General features: G+C 40.5%; 1 protein-coding gene across 2 annotated transcripts in view; it reads right to left on the reverse strand.

Annotated features, from left to right (window-relative positions):
* LOC145429658 (RNA-binding protein Raly-like) overlaps window positions 1-26,584 on the reverse strand; it is a 104,706-nt gene that overhangs the window by 64,543 nt on the left and 13,579 nt on the right. For both annotated transcript variants that reach the window (XM_080303390.1, XM_080303389.1), the window contains exons 2-4: window positions 24,413-24,473; window positions 24,055-24,235; window positions 15,069-15,141 (exon numbers count right to left, since the gene is read on the reverse strand). In XM_080303390.1, coding sequence (XP_080159516.1) covers window positions 15,069-15,141; window positions 24,055-24,091 — 110 coding nt within the window. In that variant the 5' untranslated portion in view covers window positions 24,092-24,235; window positions 24,413-24,473. The remainder of the gene's footprint in view (window positions 1-15,068; window positions 15,142-24,054; window positions 24,236-24,412; window positions 24,474-26,584) is intronic.

A 26,584-nucleotide genomic window follows, 5' to 3' on the forward strand; every position in this document is an offset into this window, starting at 1 on the left:
AAAAGATTGTGAGGCTTCTGTGCACACCACCAGTTATGTGCGTAATATGAGCATATTAGTGATATCCACTTTCTACAATATCCAAAACTGAGTAGGGGAGACCGGGGATAGTTGTAACATTTTTGACATTTCTGTCTGTAAATTGGAGCTCTTTTAAGGTAGTGGATTCAAAATGTAATGCAAAGTATTTACATGTCTCTGCTATTAAATAGTGCAGCTATTTTCTCTGCAGCACAATTACCCATTGCATGGTATGGTCTCAAACACAAAGAGTGAAATGTTACAATTAACCCCATAGTCTGGGTTAGTTGTAACATATCCTGGGGTAAAATGTAACACAATGAAATAAGGGTACTAACAAAATATTAACATGTAATCTTTGTTTATTCAACACATGAATGCACTTACATCCATTTATGTAGCTGTGTGTGTGTGACAGAATGCAGAAATCTAACTTTGAACATATTCCAACCCCCCAAAAAAGATAAATTATGGAATTTTCTATAACTGAATATTTCATTAATTTTGGTTGGTCTTCCTTGAGTTTGGCCTCATTGGCTCAGTGGGCATTATAACCTACAACTCTTGCACCAATTTTGAACATAACAATGAAGCTGAAAAAATGTAGTTGTTCACCAGCATCGCAATTCCATTACTTTTTATCCTGGCTTACCTTGGTGTGGTTTGCAAAGTGCTTCAGAAAGATGAGGAAATCTGTTTCTTGCACCCATCCTGATTTATTTCCACTACCAGTACTTCCTACTGGTCCATCTCTGACACAGAGGTCTGCATAATGTATGTGTGGGAACACAAACAGTGGAGGAATTGTGTTGCCAATGGCATTAACCGCATATACAAAAGCCACCAGTGAACCTCTCTCTGCTGATGTCGTTGCCCCAACTTGTTTAATATAAGTTAAAGTAATAGTGTGGTAAGTTGTAACATCTGCATTATTGTTACAACTGACCCAGACTGTTGCTGTTACAACTGACCCAGACTCCTATAGCCATGAACTAGCTAACATTACAGCCAACGGCTAAAACACTAGCACTAAAGACCTACACAGAATATATCCCCATAGACATACAAATAACATAATTTAAGTTTGATGAGTTTAACTGCAAAGCAGATAATGCTACTAGAAATTGAAATAAAGTAGAAAAACTTACTTTTTGGCATACAAATTGGCGTACAAATTACTTTTTTTCGTGTTAAATTGTCTGTGTTTGACAAAATGTGCTGATTTTTCACATGTGATAGCAGAACTGAATTGGGCGTACACAGGATGAGTCACATCATTTGAAACTTAGCTCTGATTGGAGAAATTGGAAGTGTTACAACTGACCCACGTTACAACTATCCCCGGTCTCCCCTATTTAAAACTGTAGAACTGAGCTCATCAACAGTCTGTGGTTTAGTCCACAGCTATTTGGAGAATAACACACATTTGCTAATTTTCTGCTTCCCTCTGTATACCACAGTGCATTTTAAATCAGTGAAGACGTGACTCAAGTACACATTTCCAGCTTTAAGTCAGAGTATTTACTCGCTCAGTGAAAAATACTCTCGAGGAGGTAGGTGTCTTCTTGTGAAGATCTACAATCAAAAGGCTCCTTTATGAATGGAAATAGACTCTTTTTAACAATGTGCAAACCACTGGTTAGGTCAGATTAGCTCTTAAAAACATCTAAACGCACCTGCAGAGTCCAGGAAAAAAGATCTTTGGGCAGATGGAACCAAGGTGAGTGATGGGAAGAGAAAAGCATGGAGACGGTGAGAAACGTAACATTTACCCTGTCATTTCGTAGCTCAAATGGCTCACACTCCATCACTCTTTACATCTTATTGCCTGAAAACTGACAAATGTGACTTTGATCTTGAGCACAACTTGACTGAAAACAGATGAGTTGATCAACATGTGTAAGATTGCCTTCCTCTCCCTGAGCCTGGTTCTACTGGAGGTTTCTTACTGTTAAAAGGAAGTTTTTATTTCCCACTGTCGCCAAAGCACTTACTCATATAGGATCATCCGATTGTTGGGGTCTTCTCTGTTTTCTCTGTATTATTGTAGGGTCTTTACCTTAAATTTGGTACTTGGAGGCAATAATATTTAAATCCTAAACCGTTAATGTGATACTTTTGTTAAACTCTTTGCAACACTGTGCACAAACCTATGGCTCTAACTGTGACTGTAATTCTAAACTCACCCCCCACCCCAAATACTACTATGTACTACTAATACATAGTATTAGTAGTACATAAACTACTACAAGCAGCATTCAGAAATGTGTGGTAATAATCCCAAAGACAAGTTTCAGGCAGAATATATCCATGGCTCAAACTTCTAAAGCTATTTATTCTGAAGCTATATATGCAGAGCACGCATACAGATGAGAGGAAGGAAGGCTGTAGTTCAAGGAGAAAGACAAAGCACAATCGGATGCGAGAACAGGACAATGTACGGCCTGTGCTTAAACCCAAAAGGTGTAAAAATCCCGGGAAGTATTCAAAGTGGGAATTCAGACTAATTATGAAATATGAATTGCACATCCTGCATTGTGGTTTCTGCACTTTGCTAGATAAATGCTTTAATACAAAAACACCAAAAACATATTTTAAAGTGAAAAATAATTTGTTTCACTGCATAATAATGGACGATGTGGGGATTATCCTTTTCTCACATTCAGTGAACATACAGAAAAAGATGACAGACGTAAACAGTTTTAAATCTTTTCTCACTGTGAGCTCCAAACAGGACCTGCCGGCCAACCTGCGTCCACAGTCTTATCTTAATTATATTTAAACTGCGTGTTTTGTTTGCATGTAAACACACTCGGCCATTTCAGAGTCGATGAGGTGAAACCGGCAGCCGGCAGCACAGCTCCATCAAAGGCGACATTTAAATTTAAACAAGGAGGCTGTTTAGTTTCCTCTCTTTATCTTCCCTCCGAGTGTGTGTGTGTGTGAGTGCGTGAGTGTGTGTGTTAAATGGTTTTTGTTTTCTTGGGAGTTTTTTGTGCCGCCTCTTTATCGAGCTGTTATTTTTCTCCTCAAAAGAAACGCTGATTCATCTCTTTACGCTAAACGCTCATCTCAGCAGGGCGATTGAGGGACAAGAAGACATAATTACAGAGTTCTGCTCGGTGCCCTCGCTCTGTGTCTCTCCCATCATCACTATCTCTCTCTCCATCTCACCCTCGTCCTCTGTCTCTCCTTTGATTTCTTTTTTTTTGCCCTCGCGTAGTTGATGTGAAGTTAATCAGGAGGTAGGAAAACACACTTTGCAGTCTGAAGATCTGCCTCCAACAAAAGCGCAGATCAATGTGAGGACTGTACAACCCCAGAGCTGCCGGGAACCTGAGAGGCCTCCCCATCGTTTAATTAAATGCTGATTCACATGGATTCAGGAGGCACCGACCTGCAGGCAGCCCTGCACGTGGAAGGAGGAGGCTTCACTGAAGTCAAAAGTTCTCTAAGATTTTTGCAGCTGATAGAAAAAAAGGAAACAAAATAACGTCTCAATTAGAAAATGAGACAGACAGCTATGGAGCTGCAGGTGAAACGGTGGCTGGAACCCACTGAGCGTTTCCCGTCAGGGACACAGTTGTTAAATGTTTCCCTTATTGGACGTTTACAATATCATCAAAAATACAAAATATTGCTTTTAATGCCGTAATTTCACTTGATAGTTAAACACATTTTAAAGTGGACCTACTAAGTAGATCATTACCAACTCCATGTCTTTATTCTTGGACTGCAGTAGAGCAGCTTTGCATCATTCACAGTTCTACACATTCGTATGTCTCATCCACGTTATGCCATGAACCATTTTAATGTGAGGAGCAGCAGAAAATCTGTAGCTTCTTGTGAAAGTGTTTTTATTTAACTTTATTTAACTCCCAGGTATGGCACGAAAACATCGAGGGAATGTGTCCTGTCATCAATCCTAAATCGACCAACAGCCTGCCTGCAGAAGAAGAACGCTGGAATTCGATGTTTTATGTGTAATTTAATGGACACTGGTAGCAATGCACATGCTCAAGTCTACCTTGTGGACTCACACACACCACTCATTTACATGTACATTACATCCACTCATTTCATACAATAAAACTGTGTATTCATTTAAATATTGTGCATATTGTAATTGGGTTGTATTTATACATGTGTGTGTATAGTATATATCTGTGTATGTATCCATATTGATTGTACTTTGGTCATTGTTTGAGTCATATACATTTCAATAACAATAAATTGAATCTAATCTAATCTAAAATTTCTTTCTCTCTAAGGAAAAACTAGAGAATTAAAGTGACACTTTATTTAACTACAGAGATACAGTCCTGTGAAAGACGAAGTACGCCCTGAGATTCAGTCGCTTGTAGAACCTCCTTTAGCAGCAATAACTTGAAGTAATGATTTTCTACATGACTTTATCGCCCTCTCACATCACATCACATTTTGGCTCACTCTTTACAGAGCTGCACTGAGGTTTGCAGGATTCATTAACAGCTCTCTGAAGGTCCCACCACAGCATTTCGGTCAGTTTGAGGTATGGATTCGTTGGCTTTGCATTATTGTCCAGTTGGTTTGGTCTGAGCTTTAGCTGTCAGACATGTGTCCTCAGATCTGACTCTGATATACAGAGGAGTTAATGGTCAACTCAGTGACCCCCAGGTGCCCAAATCATCAGCCCTCCATCATTGTGCTGACAGTTGGTTTGAGTTGTTTGTGCTGATATGCTATTTTTTGTTGTTGTTGTTGTATTTTTCTCTCTAATGTCCTGCTGTTTATTCTGGACAAATATCTCCACTTCTGGTCTCATCTGTACAAAGGACATTGTTGTGGTGGGTTTTTCAGATACAGCTTGCAAACCTAAGTCATGCAGCCTTTCTGGAGAGAAACAAGCAACACTCGTTCAGTCTTTTACGAATTTCACTGTCAAGAACATTTAAACTGCCGTCCGAGGCCTGTAGAGGCTGAGATGGAGCTCTTGGGTTTTTTGCAGTTTTTCTGCTTGGATGAAGATTGTGGCACACCTGAATGCTCCAGACCACCAAACTGCCAGAACCTCTGTTTTTCTAAAGGTGCTCACTCTTACTGGTCATCAGTTAATCAAGTGCATTTGAGTAGCAGCACCTGACTACTACTTGACATTTTAATTCTTATGTAAGTAATGAGGGTGTACTTAATTTTTCACACGACTATATATCTGTGTCAGGGCAAGGGGCTGAACATGAGCCTAAAATGTTTGTCTAATATTTTTCACCCCAATTTGCGACATTATATTACAAAATACAAATTACAAATATTCTTGATTTCCTGTGACCCTCCTCCCGTCAGCAGACAGGTTAAAAAGAAAATCATGGAAACAGCGCTGTGCCAAACTGGCACATCACACGAGTGTGGGTCTGTCATTGTGTGCTTGGATCCTGAGCAGAGGACTGGACAGCAGCCCCAGAGACTAAAGCGATGAGCCCGGATCAGTTTGGAAACACCATCTGTCTGTACATCAGTAATCACATTCCTCCAGCATTAGAAAGCACAACCATAACATCGATGATGCCTTTGGAAAGTGACGCCTTTTTTTGGAGACCTAAAATTTTTCAGGAGACTTGATTTTAGAAGAAGAGCACAATTAGTTTTAGGCTGTTGATTAGCCATTAGGATTTAGCGAAAGTGCTAAACAGGCCGAAGTGCAGGACATCGACAGAACACAAAGAGAACACATAAATGTTTAAATTGAGAAAAGTTACCATTTTAGGAAGAATGTTAGCTCATTTTGACTAAATAAAATAAATAAATGGGTTTGTGAGAGTTGCAAATCATTGTGTTCTATTTTTATTTACATCTTACACCCTGTCCCCACTTTTTAAGAGGTGGAGTTATGAAGAACAGCACTGAGAACACACTCAGCATTAAGGATAATTAACACATATCGTTTGACACAAGAGTCGCACGAAAAAGCTAACAACCATGATCCATCCATTCTCTTCCACCTATCCAATCTTAAAAACCGTAAAACCCTCAAGCAGTCAGCAACAAATTCAGTCTGAATTGTTTTTTTTCTCTTCCAACACCAAAGTGAATGTTATTGACTGGCCTGCACAAAGCCTGACTTGAATCCCATTGAAAATGTGAGGGGTGAACTGAAGCCAGACGACCATCAAATCTGGAGAAGCTCAAGAAATTTTCCAAAGAAGAATCCGCTGGGATCGCTCAGGAGACGCATGAGAGACTCGCTGAAAACTACAACAAATGACTGCAGGCTGTTATCCATTCAATTCAGCTTTATTAATTGAGTGCCAAAATTACAACAACAGTTGCCTCCAGGTGCTTTATATTTTAAGGTAAAGGCCCTAAAATAATAGACAGAAAACACCATAAGAGTCCCGCATGAGGAAACACCTGGCGACAATAGGATGGAAAAACTCCAATTTAACAGGAAGAACCGAGCTCAGGGAGGAGTGGCCAACTTCCGTGACTGGTGGCTTTTTTTTTATCCCACAGAAAGGATACAAAAAGATTAAGTACTGACATCAGAGTATATAACAGTTTTACCCTGGTGGTTCTTGTTTTTTGTGAAAAGTAAAATAATCCAAGCTTTCAAAATAAAACTAGGATGTTTGGAAAAATGATTCTGTTCTCCAGAAGACATCAGGTTTCTGATATTCCACTTAGTAGTTTTGTGCTTACTGGAAAAAAGTCACAATAGTTAGAAGTGACCAAAAAAATTCAGGGTCCTCAGAAGTACAAAAGTATTTGTGTGTCTGCATGAGTCCCAAACACAGAGGATGCAGCCATCGATCATATCTGAGAGATTCAGTAAAGCTTCTGTGAGAGGCAGCGTAATCGCACAACAGTCCCTCTGTGTGTGTGTGTGTGTGTGTGTGTGTGACTGTCATGTCATGTAAGCCAGCAGCTGCTGGACTTTGTCACACGGCTCATCCACCATGATGACAAACACCCTCGCCTCACACTGACATGCACTCAAAATAAACAAAGATTTGGAGCGAGACTAAAAAACTAGAGCAATTACAGTTCATTTGGGTTTTCCACAGCTGTGGAAGTTTCCACAGCTACTTTTAGAACTATTAACACAGAATTAACACATCAAAAAATGTGGCAGTCCAATAGAAACGGACTTAGTACAAAGCAGCAAGAAGAAGGTGAATGAAAAACCCAAATGGCATCACTTCTCCACCTGTTTTCTAATCATATCAGCTTTTATTTGAGTTACATTCAAGCAGAAACCTCCTTATGGGAACAATGATGTCAATGCAGTTCCTCTAATGTCCACTAGAGGCTCCAGCAGTAAGTCAGACTTCAATGTTACAGCACAAATAACCATGTTCACAGCCTTCTACAAAAAACAAAATTGATTTTTATAGATAATGTTGCAGTTTTACACATTTATCTCTTGCATTTAAACTGCGTGAGGTAAATAAAAGTTGCAGTAGGTGGGCTCACTTACGATCACACTGAATTAAGATAAGATAAGATAAGATAAGATAACCTTTATTAGTCCCACACGTGGGAAATTTATTTTGTCACAGCAGGAAGTGGACAGTGCAAAAGTTATGACGCAAAAATTAGAATACAATAAGAATAAATACAGTACACAACTGTACCGTAAGGCCAGCAATGTTGTGGGGATGGAGCTGGACTCCCTCAAGGTGGTGTCGGAGAGGCGGATGCTGTCCAAGATAAAGACAATGTTGGATAACACCTCCCACCCACTCCATGACATGTTGGTCAGTCACAGGAGCTCGTTCAGTGAGAGACTGAGATTACCGAAAAGCACCACTGAACGACACAGGAAATCTTTCCTGCCTGTGGCCATCTCCCTGTACAACGCATCCACTTAACACACTGTTTGCTGCTACAACTACACATGTTTCTTTTCCAAATATTTATTTATAAGTGACTTATGTATGTATGTATGTATATATATGTATATATTGTACTATTCTTAGTTAGCGTATTGTCTGTCTTGTCTTAATGTTGGCTTAAAATGGAGCACTGTAACAAAAAATAATTTCCCCCAGGGATCAATAAAGTATTCTGATTCTGATTCTGATACAGAATAGAATAAAATAATATACTATATACAGTAGAATAAAATAGAATAAAAATATACAATAAGATAAGAATTAGGGACTCACTTTCCTAACCCAGCTAATCAGCTCCGGTGCTAGAATTAGCTGATGACTCTCTAGCTGAGCTTACCTTAAGCCCACCAGTCCCACATCATTCCTCACCCTGTCATCCTCTCAGCTCCCAACAATCAGCCATGCTTTCCACCCCTATCACCAGCCAGTCCTCTCAATACTTTCCAGTCATTTACCCACATCGGCCAACTTGCACTGTCCACAAGCCTTGATCCCTACAGAAGCACCATAAACCGTGCTGTGCGATGCTTCTTCCACTTCTTTGCAGTAATAACAGGTGACACGTGGTATTTTTGGTATTATTTTTGCCAGCATCTCCCTTATGACAACACAAACAGCGTGTTAGGCTATCATAACAATGTTAACAACAACCACTTGGCAAAATCAGGATGTCCTATAGGTTACAGTGAGCTTTCTGATGCAGATCAAACAGTAACTGGATTTGAATCAATCCTGTATTACTGATATAAGAGTAAACTGTGCACTACACTGTGTGGAGGCATCTGAGCAGTTAATCGTGCCCTTTGATTAACGATCATCAAACAATTAAAAAACACAATGCCACCTGCGGTCGTGCTCAGCTCTCAGCATCCCAGAGAGAGCCATGTTTTTTCCTCTACACTGTTTAACATCACCGGTGCAGTGAAGTATTGATAATGTATAAGTCACGCCACACAGCCCCACTTCCTTCACCTCAGACTGGAGCTCAGAGCCTTCCCCCAGAGTCTCGGTCTCTGAAGCTTAGAGATGCATACGCTGCTTTTAAAAAGTCTTTCTTGCTAACATGAAAGGACGTCTGCAGCGAGGAAAGAGATTTAAAATGCAGGATGGAGCAACCAGAACCTCTCAGAGGGCTTCAAACTGTGAGACAGACCTTTAGAGGATGAGGGACAGAGCTGAGAATCAGAGCGTAAATAATTATTCAGACGATCACACATTTATCAGTGATTATACACCTAAGCATCGCAGTTAGGAAGTTTATTTTTCTAATGTTCTTTATGTTATCTTGCAAGAAAACTGTCATAATAGTTGAATTTTTCAAAAAGAAAACCCAAAAGTAACAAAATTATAAATTTTGAAACTAGGATAATGATAGATTGAGCTACAGAGAAAGCAACGTGTGGCATCATTCAGTTTGCCAAAAACCTCAGACACAAGTTTACCTCGTATCCAGGGCAACAGAGCTGGAAGCTAAAACAAGAAAAAACATGCTAAAGCACGGCGTGTTTTTAATTAACCTGAAAATACTTTCACTATGGGCAACATTTAAAACAGTTTAAGTATGATGATTAATCTACGTGTACCTTTTGATTACTGTTAAATCAAAGTAGCTTTAGAGAAAACTCAAATATTCTTAGTCACCCTGTCATCATATTGTAATGAAATTTCTTTTCTCGGGATGCTTCCTGCACTGGGGTCGGTGCTCTGATGCACTCCAAAATTGGCTGCTGCGAGATGACGCTCCCATTTCAGAGATGTGCAAAGCGACAGTGTAATTTGGAGGGTTAACAGCCTGGAAAACATTGTTTGCCTTCCATTGAGACATTTGTGTTTTGCACTTTGCTTGGATTTTTACTTTCAGCTTGAATGCTGCATTTTTATTTCATTTGACTCAACTTTGTACTTTGAAACGTGCAGTACCTGCAGTACTTTTGTCATGCAAAACTTGAGTGTAAAGAATTTGAAGTCCACTTTGCGGGTTTTTCTTGACTGAACTCTCCTATCTGTGCTAACAGTGTGATTACAATAGAGGTTTGGAAAAAAATATTGCCTGGTCTGATTAGTCTCAGTTACTTATCCAACATTGAGATGGTAGGCTCAGACTTTTTATGTAAACAACACGACACCATGGATCTGTCCTGCTTTGTATCAGTGGTCCAGGTGCTGCTGGCTGTGTATACCTATATGTGTATATCTATATACCTATGCAAATGGGAATACTGTTTTTAGGCACTGCAAGCTAATGAGACAGTTGTGCACATGGTTCCCATTAAGACTCCTTGTAAAACCCCTCCAAGACCCCCTGAAATTACACCACGTTTTTGATTACAGAAGAATTCTCAGGAAGTTTGGGGCTTCCGCAGCAGCTGTGACAGACTCGCCAAACTACTATTTTCCTCTGATGAGTAAACATTACTGAACTTGGGTCGACACGCTGCCGGTTTTTGCATCATCACGTGAACTTTCTTGGCTTGCTACCTGTGAATACTTCTGTCAGTGATAAATGTTGTAGCTACAATGAGCTGCTGTGTGTTTGTACCTCAGGCGAGAGCTCTGCTGCTCAAAGCAGGTTTGGTGTCGTTAGTTTTGATTAGGACACGGAGAAGGAGGCCGAACCCATCTGGAAGACAAGCTGGGGTGTTCAGACGGAAAAATGTCGCAGAAAACACACACTGATGAATAAAAGTCTGTGTACCTGCTCTCCATGTGGCCAAAAGGCTGAAACTTTTTTAAAAAACAACTAGCACATTTGAAAGACAAATCAAATGTAATTTGGCGGGAGATTTCTCGAGGTCAAATTATATAAAAAAAGACAAAGTGGGAACAAGCTTTGTCCATTTTTCTGTGTTTGTGGACGTATTGTTAATTCTAGCATCCACAAACATTCTCTGGATGTTTGGGCTGAGCTCTGACTCTCCACCTTAGTTTCTCATGATGGTAGAGGTTTAAGAAGTAAAGCTTATTTTAGCCTGCCGCCTTTTGCAGGCTGTGGTAAGTGAATTATGTGAAATCCTGAGCAACGAGGGTTCACGCACAGTGAACTGTTCCCACTGGCTACCTCCACAGATCCTCACAGCCTCTCTGGGGGTTGGCTGTGCGGCTGCCTGGCTGTAAATCCCAACTCTGGCCGTCGCTGAGTCGTGTTCGTCCCGGCTTTAATCCGTCCAGCGGCGTGCGGCGGTGGGATTTGGAGGACAGTTTGGCTTTAGCTTCCATGTAAACAGAGAATGAGGTTAAAGCTGGGGACAGCTGGACCGTCATTCACTTTCAGCCTCAAACAAAATGCCAACTGCAGCACTAACAACCACAGAAAACCAGCATTGATAGAGCTGCTGTTCTGGTGGTACTACTATAAAAACACAAGTTTAACATGTAATGTTAGCAAAATTACTCCAAAGAATTTAAACAACATAAAGGATCTCGAACACTCAAAGATTCAAATGCACGTCCCTGTATCGCAGAGGAATGCTGTCTCTGTGAACCGCTCATGGATGTCTTCTAATGTAAATGGATTTACTGAAGCAACACTAGTTGTACTTGTTTTTTGGATAATTTGGATTATGGTATAATTCCCTGTAATTAAATGGAATTATAATTTAATTACTTTTAAATTACAATTATATTTACCTACAAATACATAAAGGTTGGTTCACTAGAATAAGGGGGTAGGGAGTCAAGTTTTTACAGGAAACAAAGAAATATTTATACTCTAAATACATTTATGTAGTGTGTAACTTCAGATATTTTACAGGAAAGCAGACAGAAATTATTCTGTACATAATTTTAACTGCAGTGTAAATAAATTAAAGTCTGTAATTTCATGGTAATTTTGCAGAAAAACAATGTTTCTCCATCTCACCTCATAGGTCTGCTGTAGCTTTTGGTCAGGGGCCATATCATGCACAAGACTAATGTTTATTTATTTATTTTAACTTTAAACAAATTTCATTAACTAAATTATCAATAAACTGTTTCAAATCTCTGCTAAATAATTACTAAAAAGTGAGGGAAATTGAATAATAGAACATCATGTACATAAACATAATGATGATAGAGATGTAAAAGTGCAAGATTGAACACTCGCTCGCTCCTCCTATTGTTTGTTTTTCCACAAAATTCCTATTAAATTGTGCTCTACCTAAAGGTACGCATTGCTTTACTTAGTGTAGTGTTTATCTATATCCATACTATGAAGTAATAGCCTTAAATAACATTAAGCATTAAATACATTTAATTTGATAATAATTCTTTCTTTGATTCCTGTAAAAATCAGACTTGTTAGCCCCTTATTCTAGTGTACCTACCTTTAAGTATTTGTAGGTAAATGTAATTACATTGTAATTCAAAATAAAATACCTTTATAATTATAAATGAAATGCAGGGGAGTCGCATGTCGTATTGTAAAGTTTTAACAGATTATGTGTCAAAGCTATTTTGATAGAATGATACAAGGCTGAAAAACGGGGCCTCAGCAAAGGCTCATCAACACAACACAAAACACTATTACTGGCCTTCTTCCTTCCCTGGATTACACTTCTAAAAATAGGGAGGGAAGTTTGGTCTGAATTTCCAGAATTACAAAACATAAGTTTGCACTTGTATGGAGACACTGGGAACAGCACATTTTCTTAGATACAGATTTTCATCCAAATAGACTTTTCAGGTGTCATATTTAAATAGTCAGGTAGGTTGTGTGTATAAGCATCACCTTGATTTGTTATGCTGTCTACTCATCAAACGTGTCTGTTAGATATTAATGTTTCTATTTGTAATAAAGGTTCAGTAGCCATCAGATTACTGCAGTGAAGGAAATTAAGCAAGTAAGCAAAATGTATCTACATATACGTCTCTGTTAGTTTTCATTCTAGAACAAAGAACCATTGAAAGGTTTTAGTCGGATGACCTCAATGACCTGCATGATATTTATTAATGCAGGAGTTCACTAATGTCAGCAGACGTGACTATGCAGAGCTCTCAAAGTAATCACCACTTTGGACCATTTATAAGTGACTTACTGAGACTAGTTTACAGTGAATTACAATTGGACACGGGGGAATGGGAGGCAGAGCCTTCAGTTTTCAGGCCCCTCTTCTGTGGAACCAGCTTCCAGTTTGGATTCGGGAGACAGACACTATCTCTACTTTCGAGATTAGGCTTAAAACTTTCCTTTTTGCTAAAGCATATAGTTAGGGCTGGACCAGGTGACCCTGAATCCTCCCTTAGTTATGCTGCAATAGACGTAGGCTGCCGGGGGATTCCCATGATGCATTGAGTTTTTCCTTTCCAGTCACCTTTCTCACTCACTATGTGTTAACAGACCTCTCTGCATTGAATCATATCTGTTATTAACCTCTGTCTCTCTTCCACAGCATGTCTTTTATCCTGTCTTCCTTCTCTCACCCCAACCGGTCGCAGCAGATGGCCGCCCCTCCCTGAGCCTGGTTCTGTTGGAGGTTTCTTCCTGTTAAAAGGAAGTTTTTCCTTCCTACTGTCACCAAAGTGCTGCTCATAGGGGGTCATATGATTGCTGGGTTTTTCTCTGTATCTATGAAGCGCCTTGAGGCGACTTTTGTTGTGATTTGGCGCTATATAAATAAAATTGAATTGAATTGACACCATTCAACTGAGGCACAAAACATGGACAAAGTAGTATGACAAAGACTATTAACATGGTTATCAAAGCTAAGAGCCTGGTCCAATGTAATAAGTACATTTCTGACTTTTGATTGAACCAATGATGGCCAAGATTGTTGATCACAGTGGCAACAAAGCTGTCAAGAGCACAAACAAGAACTTATAATGATAATGATAACTGATAATTATTTTTGCAACATTCTGTGAAGAAATAAAACGTATAACTGGATATCATGTCATATGTAAGATATGTGACACCTTTAAAAATGCCCAAAACAGAACCTTGAGACACACGACAGGACAAGATAACAGAGGAGAACCCAAAGTTTTCAGCAATGATCAATGTGAGGATTTGGATGATGCTGTTAAATCAAAAATGTTCATCTTTCCTCGTCAAAATTTCATTAGAAATTCTAAGAAGAGCAGCTTCTAAAGAGTGATGATGATAAAATCAAGAACTGCATATATTTTTGTTGTTGTTTTTAATGCAGTGGCGTCTGATTCACATTTGGTTACTAAACAGCTGTGAATGAAGCAATAAAACACTTTTAAGTCAGTTACATGTGTCTGCATGTAAACTGTCTGATTTCTTTCATGGCAAACTTCACGTCTTTATTGTCACACTCATCAACTCTGCCACCTGATGTTATCATTGTAAACCTGTGATGGACGCTAATGATGCTTTAATTAATTAACTCAGAAGGATGAGAAAGAAGGAGATTTGGTCGTTAACTTACTGTTAGGGAGCAGTATTTTTGACATTAATACTAATTTCTCGATGGAAAAATATGAGACAGCTTCTGAACACAAGCTTTGTTTTCTGGAAACTCTAAGGAGGACATCTAGATGATGTTTAAGATTGATAAATAATCATCTCAACTATCAAGCTCAAGCTATCAAGAAAGGCTGCTGGCTTGTTTGTTTGGATATTCTTTATCTTTAGTTGTTTTTTTAACATTTCCACATTACTTCTTTTGAGTTCTTTAAGATTTATTGGTATTTATAACAATAAACGTATTAAATTATGCACACTTTTCAGTAACCGGTGCAAGATAATGTACAAACGTGCAAACTTTCTACTCCAAAGCAATCAAAGTGTCTTCCTAAAACCGCCTTTTCTCTACCTTGATGATGTACCACTTCCACCTGCACTGAGATTATGAGATGCTACTGCTTCTCTTCATCTTATCATGTCTCTAAGGCAGATCTCTAAATTATCAACAATGCATAGTGACAACTGCAAAGCCCATTTCCAAGCAATCCCTAAACTTCATGCTGGAAGTTTCCTCCAAGATTTCCCTCCAAATGTGTTTAAATGTCAACATAGAACCAGCATAAAACAATTTCCAGCTGAGGATAGTGAATAGAATTCCTCTTTAGGACACTCTTTAGTCAAACTTTCATTATTTTTAAGCTTATTTCATAGTGTTGTGAGGGTGCAAGTCATGATCTTTTTCATTATTTTTAAATTGAAGTTTCTATAAATGTAACCACAGAAGCAATATCTGTAACTCAGGTGGAGTGGTAGATATGCAGACGCACCTGTCAATGGCGCTGCTTCCTCTCTTGGCTGTCGTGGTCCGACCGGCTCTCAGTTCACCGTTCATCCTGGCGTCTGGAAAACAAACCGTCAAATTAAGTTAGACACTGAGGCCTGGTGTCTCAGCACCTGACGCGAGGAAGACGGTAATGGAGTTAGACATAAAACACTGCCTGAACCCACAGCTGACACACACACACACACACACCTGTATTACTGACAGTACACTATCCATCACGTTACGTGGCATTACACTGACATACTTTCCTAGAGACTCACTCTTACTTTGGCCTTAAAGCAAGTCTACAAACACTAACTAAAGCCATAAGCCACACACAGCTCTCACACAGCACTTGCACGACTCCCAAAAGTAAATTAATAAAGAAAAACTGTACCACAAACAAAGTGCACAGCTACACACCCTCCCTGTACACAAACACACACACACAGCCCCAGCGGGCTCAGCCGGTGGCCCTAACGAGTGGCCAGAGCAACTAATTGGCTTCCATCTGTCAGACTGGAGTTAATTTTCTCTCACATTCATGCTGCTTTCCTCCTATCAACAACAAGCATGTCTGTCAGCCAAAGAGAGCACAAAAATGGGGTATGCCCTAACAAAAGGGAAGCAGAAAATTTGATTTCAGAAACCCCTGTAAACTCTTGTGCCGGGCTGTTACGTCATGCTGCCGTGATAAATCTCTGAGGTTGTGTCTGGAAGTTACAGCAAAGAGAACGGGCTCCAGAAAAATGAGAGAATTACTCTCCTGAGCAAGTTTCATAAACTGAAAGTAGACATAAATCTGCAAAGGGGAAAAAATTGAAACCTTATCCTGGGGCAAAGTCCTCCAATTTGTTAAATGTTTTTCATGGATTTGTTTATTCATACATACAGGACACACACAGTTTTTATGTCGCTCTGACCACAGAAGTTGATACTGAGGCTCTGTCTTCATCCATTTAGATGGGAGCTCCCCAAACAACTGCCCAGACTTATTACCAAGTATGACTTTGAGTTAAAAAGTTGCAATCTCTGGGGTCACTGAAAGTTTCACTTCCATTTCACTTCTTAACATCCAAAAAGCTATCTGTAACCATGCAGGTATGCTTTGGTTTACATCTACCTCATGAGAGAAAGTTTCTCAAACAAGACTCACTGGCTGAAAAGATGCTAAAATATACCCGACTAGCATCTATTTTATCTAGTCGGGTATATTTTATTTTATTTATCTCAAAGTTGGAGATGCAGCATTGTCATCATCTAGACCAGGGGTGGGGAACTCCAGGCCTCGAGTGCCGGTGCCCTGCAGGTTTTAGATCTCACCCTGGGTCAAAACACCTGAATCAAATGATTAGTTCATTACCAGGCCTCTGGAGAGCATCAAGACAAGTTGAGGAGGTAATCTAGCCACTGAAATCAGCTGTGCTGAGAACAATTTAAACTCCAATCCTCGTCCGCTGAAACCCATTTCACATCTGAATGCTAAGCTAACTCAGAAACCACAAGTTTATAATGCATCAGAACAAGCAAGCTAATGTACGACAAGTTCACCATAACGAAATTTACATGTATGCACCAAAATGGTTCAAACTCTATATATTATATGCATTGTGTGGCCATATATATTTATGTAACATAGTAACTCAGTTATTGAGCTTATGCTCTTTACATAAATGCCTTTTTTTTCTGCAAACGTGCTACAGTCAGCTGGCTTTTTGTTCATGTGCTGTGAGGTGGGAAATTTTAGAGTGATTTACAGCTTAGGAGTAGAGATGTGGACTTTTATTTATTTATTGCATGACAGGACACTAACGAGAAGCTAAATTGCAGAGACAGCTGCAAAGCACACAAAGCTAGTTGTGAAGAACCCAGAGTGGTGTATGCAGTCTCCAGCCCAGGAGCCAGAGCCTGATTTTCAGTAGGTAACAAAGCAGTGATGAGCAGCCTTATTTCTACAGTAGAATCAGTGTGGTGATCACAGTGGAGTGCTCTCTGGATTAATATTAGAATGAGTAGTATAATAAATGACGTTTTATCTAAGGCTGTACATGACCCTAACCCTATGTTTGTGAGAAAGGCACAACTGGCATTTTGAAACAAATGTGAAGTTTTTGATGTGTCACTTGGAATTAATTTTTTTTTTCATTCCCCCCAAGTTCAGATTTGGTCTCGGCATTTATGATGAGGTGGTGACCATCTGGCAATCACTGATCAGGAGAGAAAAATGTGTGTTCCCCAGCCAGTTGGCAGCTAACATGAAATTAAGTGCTAAAGCCACATTTACTGTATATACTTATTTAGGCTTAGACAATGTTCAGTGGCCCCCTGAAAACCAGCAGTCTAGGGGAAAACGTATATTCTAAGACTGGTTGGTGATTGGTTGCAAGAGGTTGCTGGCAGTCGATAGCGTGATATCGGTTGCAAAGAAGTAAAGTTTGCTAAACTGAACGCCTCCTTGCACTTGCATTGGTCGCTAGCAGATAGTCATGGTGTCCTATAGTTTGCATGGAAGACAGACATTCTTTGAAAGCCACTGCAGGCATCAGTCTGTCAAATCCTACTCAGAATGTAAATATTCTGCTAGACTACATACTCTACATACTCTGGCTCATGTAGTTTGGCATTAAAATCTAGGAGAAGCTATCACTGTGTTGTGAAATCAGACTGTTTTACATGAACAAAGACAGTAACATGGAGGCAGCTTGGCTCATGCTAACTGCTAACTGAAGCTTATCTTTCCATGATTAGTTGCTGTTGTCATGACAATTAACTAAAGACACCTAAGTGTGAATCTAGTCTAAGTTGTTAGATGCAAGATATTAATTGTTGAGATTTTTCAAACTAAACTTAAGAGGTGGTCAGCTTGACCAACATTAGCATACATGGAGCTACGCCATTGTTTCTACGCCATTGTCAAGCTTACATCTGTTGCTGTATTTTTGTAAAGTATCTTCCTTCCAAAGTATTCCTCTGGGTTTCTTTCTGTCCTCTTTCCTTCAGATTTGAACCATTCAGGCACCATTTGGGTTTTGTAATTGAAAGCTGAGAGCAGACTGTCTCTCACGACCTCCATCAGCGCTCCATATTCGGCTCCGAGGACCCCCCGCATGTCAAACCATGTTTGGTGGGACAGCAGGTGGCCCGTCGCCTCCCTTCATCCCTCTCTCCCTGCTCGTATCGCTGACAGTCTGCGGCAGGGTTGTTTATTGCTGGCACGCCGGATGCAGCTTGTAGGACATTAGTCTTTTAGTGCGAGGTTTATGAGTGCCGTCACTCACCATCTGTTAACTGCCGGGGTGCCTTTAATCGTTCCCGCCACCAGAGATCGATAAGCCTGCCAGGTCGCCACAGTGCCTGCAGCGCGCTGAACGGGTGACTGAGTGATTACAGCTGTTTCATTGCTTATATTGCATTGCATTGTTTGGCTGGCACATAAGCTTTATAGGGTGGAGACCGAGAAGAAGAGGAGAAATGCGAGACGAGGGATAGAAGAGAGCGATGACAAGATAATTTCACACCCTCCTGGTTATTGGTTTTAAGGGACGAGCTTTTCAGAGTTTGGCAGGAAATCCAGAGCAGAGCAGAGGGCGGGTGCTGGCGTTTGGATGAGGCCAATAAGGCTACTTCTCTCTGTCTATCTGTCTAAGTTTTTAAAGAGCTGTCAGAGAGCGTCCGTTCGCTCTGCAGTGATGATGATGGTCTGTCCGCCTCCATCAGATTCATGAAAAACACAACATTTATCAAAATAGCAACAGCAAAAAAGGCTGTGAAAAATGTATACTAGGCTAAGTAACGCCGACATTTTCTGTGGAATGTGGATGGCTGCTTCAGCAGTTAAATCAGTTTATGACCCTTTATCGGCAGAATACCTGTATCTGCATTTTGCACTGATGAATCAACTGGCCACTTGTATTGCAATCAACATTAATCAGAAGCTTGTGTGTTGCTTTTAAAACAGTCTGAGGCAAAACACAACTTAATACTTTTTATAAAATGCTTCAAACTTAGTAATAAAAGGTTTTAATATAATTCTAAGAGAAAATGAGGATTACAGACATGATTTTTGGTGAGGAAAAGCGCATAAAATTACTTTTTAAAGTTGGAATGAGATTCACATCGTTGAACTCTTGGGATCAATAGCCACTTTTAATATTATTATTATTTTACTCATTTTCACTCGCTTTGTGTTTATACATCTCTCTGCATTTAATCATTATTTATTCTTAATCTCTGGTTCTCTTCCACAGCATGATTGCTGCAGCTGGTTGGGGGCAAGGGAAGCCAGATGTTTCTTCCTGTTAAAAGGCAGTTCTTCCCTTCCACTGTTGCCAAAGTGTTTGCTCATAGGGGGTCATCTGATTGTTGGGGTTTTCTCTACTTTCTTTCTTGTGTAATTTTAGGATCCTTAGCTTACGATGTAAATGTAACAAATTTCCCACATGTAGGACTAATAAACGTTAACTTATCTTAACCTCCCAAGACCCGAACTCTTCCACAGCATGCATTTTTAATTTCTCTTTGATATTTGGCCTGATTGGAACCCGATGAATGTAAAAACAAAGAATTAGCAGATTTTTTTTACCTAATTTTTGTTTTTAAGAAAAATGAGAGCCACATATGAGGATATTCATTTAAAATTTCGATAGAACAGTAGCAGTATAACGTCTTCATAAGTGGATATCAGGCCCTTGTGGAGCAAAATTGAATATTTTGGTCTAAATAACCCAAAATGTGATGTCCACATATGTGGACCCCAGGTCCTAGGACAGGGGTGGGCAATCTCAGTTCACGAGGGCCGGTGTCCTGCAGGCTTTAGATTTCACCTTGGGTCAACACACCTGAATCACATGATTAGTTCGTTACCAGGCCTCTGGAGAACTTCAGGACATGTTGAGGAGCTAATTTAGCCATTTAAATCAGCTGTGTTGGTTCGAGGACACATCTAAAACCTGCAGGGACACCGACCCTCGTGGACTGAGATTGCCCACCCCTGTCCTAGGAGGATAAAGCACCTTGAGGCAACTGTTGTTGTGATTTGGTTTTATATGAATAAAATTGGAACTGTTTCTGCCTTAAAACTTTACTCATCAGGTCGAATCAAGTCTTTAAAGGGGCCTATTGCTTCTGGTTATTTCCTGTCATATATCTCATGTTCCAGCGCTGTTCTCTTCTTTGTCTTTCGATTGCTGCCTTTAGTGGTTGCCAGAGCCAATTCATCTGTCTCTGTCTCATCCTATCCCTAGCATCCTCCTCTGCCTCACCACCCTCTACATGTCCTCCTTCACTACATTTATAAATCTTCTCATCCATTGTCCAACACTTCTGCTGCCCCTCCTCTCCAACTTTCTCTCGAAACCGCTCAACCTCAGCTGTCCCTCTGATGTACTCATCCTGATCATCCCAGTGAAGATCTTAACATCTCCAGCTTGAAAACTGTCTTTGTCCAAGCCATATATCCTAGTAGATCTCACTACCATCTTGTAAAACTACAAGTTGGCTGTTCATATTAAATATGCCCAATGAGGTCAGTGTATGTAGAGTGATCTCTTTGAGTCAAAAACTCGGGCTGCAGACTGGTATTTTATTTAATTGACTCTTGGATGTCACAAAAAGGGGAAGTACCTAATATGGTCATCTCAGGAGCAGAGCTTTGGCTCCGAGCAGAGAGACCCCACCCTCCAAATGTCCAAGCCTTTAATCTGCAAGGGTCAGCCAATCAAAAGATTAAAGAGAGGATGGTACCCCAGGATGCAATGTCTCTGGGATACTTTTTTCTTCACACGACTTTAAATCACACCAAGAGCATTTCTAAAGTGCCGTGTTTAGTCTGCACGGGGTCTTTTATTTTGTGACTTGATGAAGCTTCTGTTCATATTTTTAGTGACTGGAAGTGAAGAGCCACTTCTTGCTGCACCAAGGCCCAGCATAAAGACAAGTGTGAATCCAGTGAAGCAACTCGTGTTTTAGGACAAAAAACGGAGCTGGTTTTTGGTTTTAGTTGACCTCATCTGTGGATGCACCCACTGCAAACATTTATAACTCAGGGTAACTCCTTGAAATATATCAAACTTTAGATAGTTTCATATTTTCAGTGTATTTAGTTTTTCACATCTTTCAAGCCACTGGAAGAAGATGAACTGATTTCGAATAGAAATAAATCAATTTATGTAACTGTTATCCGTCATAAAGATGTCAGTTTATGAGAGATTAGGAAAATATGGTGGGAATGGCTGACACATACCAAGCTGACTTTGATGTTTAGTGTAATCTGTGTGATCATATACAGTGTTGAATTGCTGACTATTCTGCAGTATATTGCTATCGTACTGCCACATGAATTACCTTAAAGTGACAATATGCGTACATTACTGTCTACATACATTAGAAAAACATCCTCATTCTATACGTGACAGACAAACGCTGCCATCAGCGCCCATCTGTCAGCTCCTTAATGTCTCCAGGAAGAAATAAAACAGGAGCTTCTCATCCACAGCGTCAGTCTGGATGATCGGTGTGCCGATTACAGATCCATTCAGTTTCCTGTTGCAGCGATCTCCTTATCTCCTCTGCATCCTGCTTTCATTAGTTTGTGACTTTATGTCTCTGATGTTCATCCTGCTGCACTAAAAATTCAGTGTCACAGCTCAGGCTTTCAGAAGATGGTTGACGTCTTAAAATCATTTATCAAAACTGAAAAAGTCACATTGTCGTCGTGTTCTCCACCCTGTGTTAAACTTAAACTTCATGTGTCCTGACTTCTGCTTTATTTTGGAATTTTTATATTTTATTTAATGCCTTCAGCATCTGTTTAAAAGTGTTACTGAGTCCCAAATATTTTAGAGATGCCTCTTCAGCCATGTTCACACCACTTTTACAAACTGTGACACTGATCTGTCAGTGTGGATGGTGAGGATGTTACATGTTTTTCAAGGATGCATAAGCACAACCATGAGCTTAACTCTCATTAATTAGTTTTGAGTCCCAAGAGGAGACAACATGATTGGATCTGTTATGATTAGATGAGTGTTTAACAAAGAAAAGGACCTCAGAGTCACTGTCCCTGTGCTGCTGTAGTTAGAGCTTTGTTCTTATTGCTGGAAAGAAGTCAAAAAAACAAAGACTCAAAGGGGACCCACAAGGACCAGACAGAGGTGCAGCTCAGGGGCATGATTTCCAGGGGGATTAGGGGGTTTATGACCCCCCCCCCCCAATAATCAAACCCAACCAATATAATAATGGATTGCATTTTATATAGCGCTTTTCGGGGCCCTCAAAGCGCTGTACAATTCCACTATTCATTCACTCTCACATTCACACACTGGTGGAGGCAGCTACAGTTGTAGCCACAGCTGCCCTGACAGAAGCGAGGCTGCCATATCGCGCCATCGGCCTCTCTGGCCATCACCAGTAGGCAGCAGGTGAAGTGTCTTGCCCAAGGACACAACGGCCGAGACTGTCCAAGCTGGGGCTCGAACCGGCAACCTTCCGGTTACAAGACGAACTGCCAACTCTTTGAGCCACGAACCCCCTCCCCAATAAAATTATGAATTATCTTGCATAAATAATGTTGATTTTCTTTTGATCGTTTCAGGTATTACATGCATGGTTAATGCTGAGAAGGAGAACATTTTAACCCAAACAGTGACCATTTCCTGAATCTAAGCAAGTAGTTTTCAGGTCTTAAACCTAGCCAAAGTCCGATTATAGAAAAGAAAGTTTGATTTAAACCCTCTTAATATAAATTAACCTGTTATCGCTGGGTGGGTGTGTCAAAACAGAAACACCAAAGGACGCCTTACCTGTGAGTCAGAGACACCGGAGACATCTGACAGAACAACAGCATCTGAGGTCCTGAGATCAGAACATGTTGGTCATTTTCATGTCTTTTTGTGTCTCTTCTAAGGTGAATGTTGATAGTATTTGATATATTTTAGACTCACACAAACACTTTGAGTACCATCAGGAGGTATTTGAGTTTGTTTTCTTTGACATGTGGACAAGAAGAGGTTCAGACAAGCTGAGATTCATCACTGCTGTGCCGCCTTTAGTCATACCAATCCTTAAAGATTATGATACTTACATAAAAAAATGTTATTTTTAACATGTTCACGTTATTTTAAAAGTAACCTAGTTTCTGTCTGTGCCGTGTCAAAAACGTTCTGCACCAACAAAGCATGTTCGGAAGCTGAAATCAGCAGCAGAACATATCCACCATACTTCTTGAATAAGTTCACATGGGCACAAAAAACACATCCTGGCTTAAAAAAGCTGTAAATGACTGATTCCTGCTTTTGAGAAACAGCACTGTGTTTCTGAATGCTGTCTAACACCTGCACAGACACCCATTCAGACAAGTGATGTGACAGCATCTCACTTTAGAGCGATGAAGAGGCACAATTTAGTCTTTCAGTGAAGAATGAGATCAAACACACGTATTTCATGTCCATCAACACACTCACACGCTGAGACCACTGTTCCTCATGTGAATGGACTGGTTTTTACATGTCACTTTTCTACTCGAGCAGTCAAAGCACTTTTACACAACATGTCACATTCACTGCTTCACACACACATTCATTCAAGCATTTTTTCTATGTCTAAGTGCTTTATTTCTATCTATCTTTCACACTCCAATGAACACATCAGAAGCAACTCAGGTTTCAGTATCTTACCCACGGATACTTTAACATGCAGACCGAAGCAGACAGGAATCAAACCTTCAACCTTCTGATCAGTAGATGATCTGCTAAACCTCCTGAGCCACAGCTAAAGCTCTTTCAGCCCACTCCTCACATCAGTGTAAAGGGCAAAGCATCTAGTTTCAGCCCAGCTCTTGCTCCATGAGTTGTTTCCATCACATGAACACTTGGTCACACCTGAGATGCACACCTGCACATCACTGCACTCCCGGTGAACCCTAACCACATCGTTCTTCACTCTCTCAAAAACACACTCATGTAACTCTGTGTCTGCGTGTGTCTGTTACTCACATCGGTCTTGGTGGCAGCCGCTTGTCAAATGGGTCATAGCAAGAGGAGAAGGAGAGGAGGAGAGAAATAAAACCAGAGTGTGAATCCTCCTCCTCCGAGAGAGAGGCTGACTGCTGAGTATGGCAGTGGGCTGTACCACCTAACAGCAGAGGGATGGAGGAGGCAGGACCAAATTATTTGTCTGCGGGAAAGTGGGGAGGAAGAGTGAGTGTGCATGCAAAAGAGAAAAATGTGAAATCACCGCTTCAAGTGTTGTAGAGAAGGACACACAGAATCAGTGGAATGAAATATTATTCAAAGGCACATTTCACTTAACTTGTACTTTAAAGTTTAAGATGTATTTCCATTTGTTGTGTACCTTTAGCTGTAACAGCAGGCAGGTGAGCCTCAGTGTTTGGCTGATGGAGGTGTCACACCACCTAGTGGATGAAAGCAAGGTTGTTGAAGGCTAGCAGAAATTGAAGTGCATGCTTTTCTGCCTGTTAAAGCAAAACCCACTGTTCTGCAACACTACTGCATTCTGGGAGGAGGTGATCGCAAACCAAAAGGGAGAATTGTTATTTGAGTTTTGTAATTATTCCCCCACATATATAGAGAATTAATTTTCTAGACAGAACAAATATGATTATCCTGAGCCAGAGTGCAGCTGGAGAGCTGTATTAATTACAGTTTGATAGTAAACTGAAAGATTCAATTCAATTTATTTATACAGCACCAAATCACAACATAAGTCACCTCAAGGTGAGAAAAACCCAACAATCAAATGACCCCCTATGAGCAGCACTTTGGTGACAGTGGGAAGGAAAAACTCCCTTTTAACAGGAAGAAACCTCCAGCAGAACCAGGCTCAGGGAGGGGCGGGGCCATCTGCTGCGACCGGTTGGGGTGGGAGAAGGAAAACAGGATAAAGACATGCTGTGGAAGAGAGACAGAGGTTAATAACAAGTATGATTCAATGCAGAGAGGTCTGTTAACACATAGTGGGTGAAAAGAAATACTCAATGCATTATGGGAATCCCCCAGCAGCCTACGTCTATTGCAGCATAACGAAGGGAGGATTCAGGGACTAATAAATGTAACATCACCCATTTTTCAACATCAGCGTTTTGGCTGACATCATGTTTTGTGTTTTGGAAACCAGAAGTCACTATTTTAACCTCCAGATGATATCCACATAAAAAGATGTTCCAGAGGTTCCAGGGGCTCCAATTAGCTGAGGTGACGCCTTGCAGTTAGCAGCTGGGTCACCATCCACATGTCAATCAAAGAGGCCGCACCCCTAATAATGCAAACTAAGCTGTTTTTTGTAGCCAGGTTAAAGATGGTTAATGGGAGTCGAGGGGAACAACCCACTGCTGGAGCTTCAAGTGGAAATTAGGGGAACTGCAGTTTTTGCTTCTTCCAATGTTCTTCTGAATTAATGTTTCAAGCCATAATCCATCTCAGAGTTCAATGTCTTTAAATTCCTAACAGGATGATATTTATCTAAGAAAAGAATAAATAGGAGATTTAACTCTAATGTGTTGATGAAATCAAAGCCTGCTTCTGTTTCAGCAGCCCTGCTGGCCCAACCCAGCAGTCGCCATCTAACTCATCTTTAATTACAAAATACATTAAATGGTTTCATTTTAATTAAAGCTGTCCTTTCCAATTAAGATATGATGATGAGGAGAGCAGGGCTGTCTCCTGGGCTGCTTTATTTATCTTGGAGTCAGCCTCATGTCAGCAGCTGGCTAACGGCCTCCCCACATGCATTTCAATGAGCAATTACCCATCAGACCACAAGAGGTGTGGGATAACACACAAGAAAGGCTAATTTTATGGACTAATTTGAAAAATCAAATGTGTTTGTCTGTAGAGAAGCTGCAGATTTTAAAAAAATCTGTTGGATTGACGCTCAGCTGGAGCAGTTTTATTCATTTTGTAGCTGTGATTCTTGGCCGGAATGGGATGAAGCCCCACTATAGGTTAGAGATGAGTTGCTGTCCCAAGTGGAGGAGTTCAAGTAGCTCAAGGTCGAAGGTTGGCGGAGTAAAAACTCATTCTACCTTCCTACACTCAGCTTTAGACAGAAACTCTGGGCAGTGAATGAAGGAACGAGACATTTTCAGAAACAAGCAGCGGAGCTCGCTCTGAAGGGTGGCCAGGCTCGGGGTGAGGAGCTCAGTCAATGAGGACCTCTGAGTGGAGGTGCTCCTACACTGAAAGGATTCAGTTCAGCTGCTTCTTCATCTGACTAGAATGTCTTCCAGGTGAGGTGTTTCAGGTATGAAAGTAAATCAGGGGCAGAACCAGGCAGATGATGTCTCTCAGCTGGCTTTGGAAAACCTCAGTGTTCTGCCAGAAGAGCTGGAGGAGGCAGCCAGGAAAGCCAGAGCTGGGCATTTCTTAGAAACTGCTGCTCCATTGGATAAGCAGCAGAAAATGGATGCATGAATAGATGTGTAAAATTTTCCATCCATCCATCCATCCATCCATCCTGGGCGCACCAGTCTCAATGGATGGATGGATGGATGGATGGGCAAGCCAA

This window comes from Astatotilapia calliptera, chromosome 7, assembly GCF_964374335.1.
Source record: "Astatotilapia calliptera chromosome 7, fAstCal68.1, whole genome shotgun sequence".
In the NCBI taxonomy this organism is placed as follows: Eukaryota; Metazoa; Chordata; class Actinopteri; order Cichliformes; family Cichlidae; genus Astatotilapia; species Astatotilapia calliptera.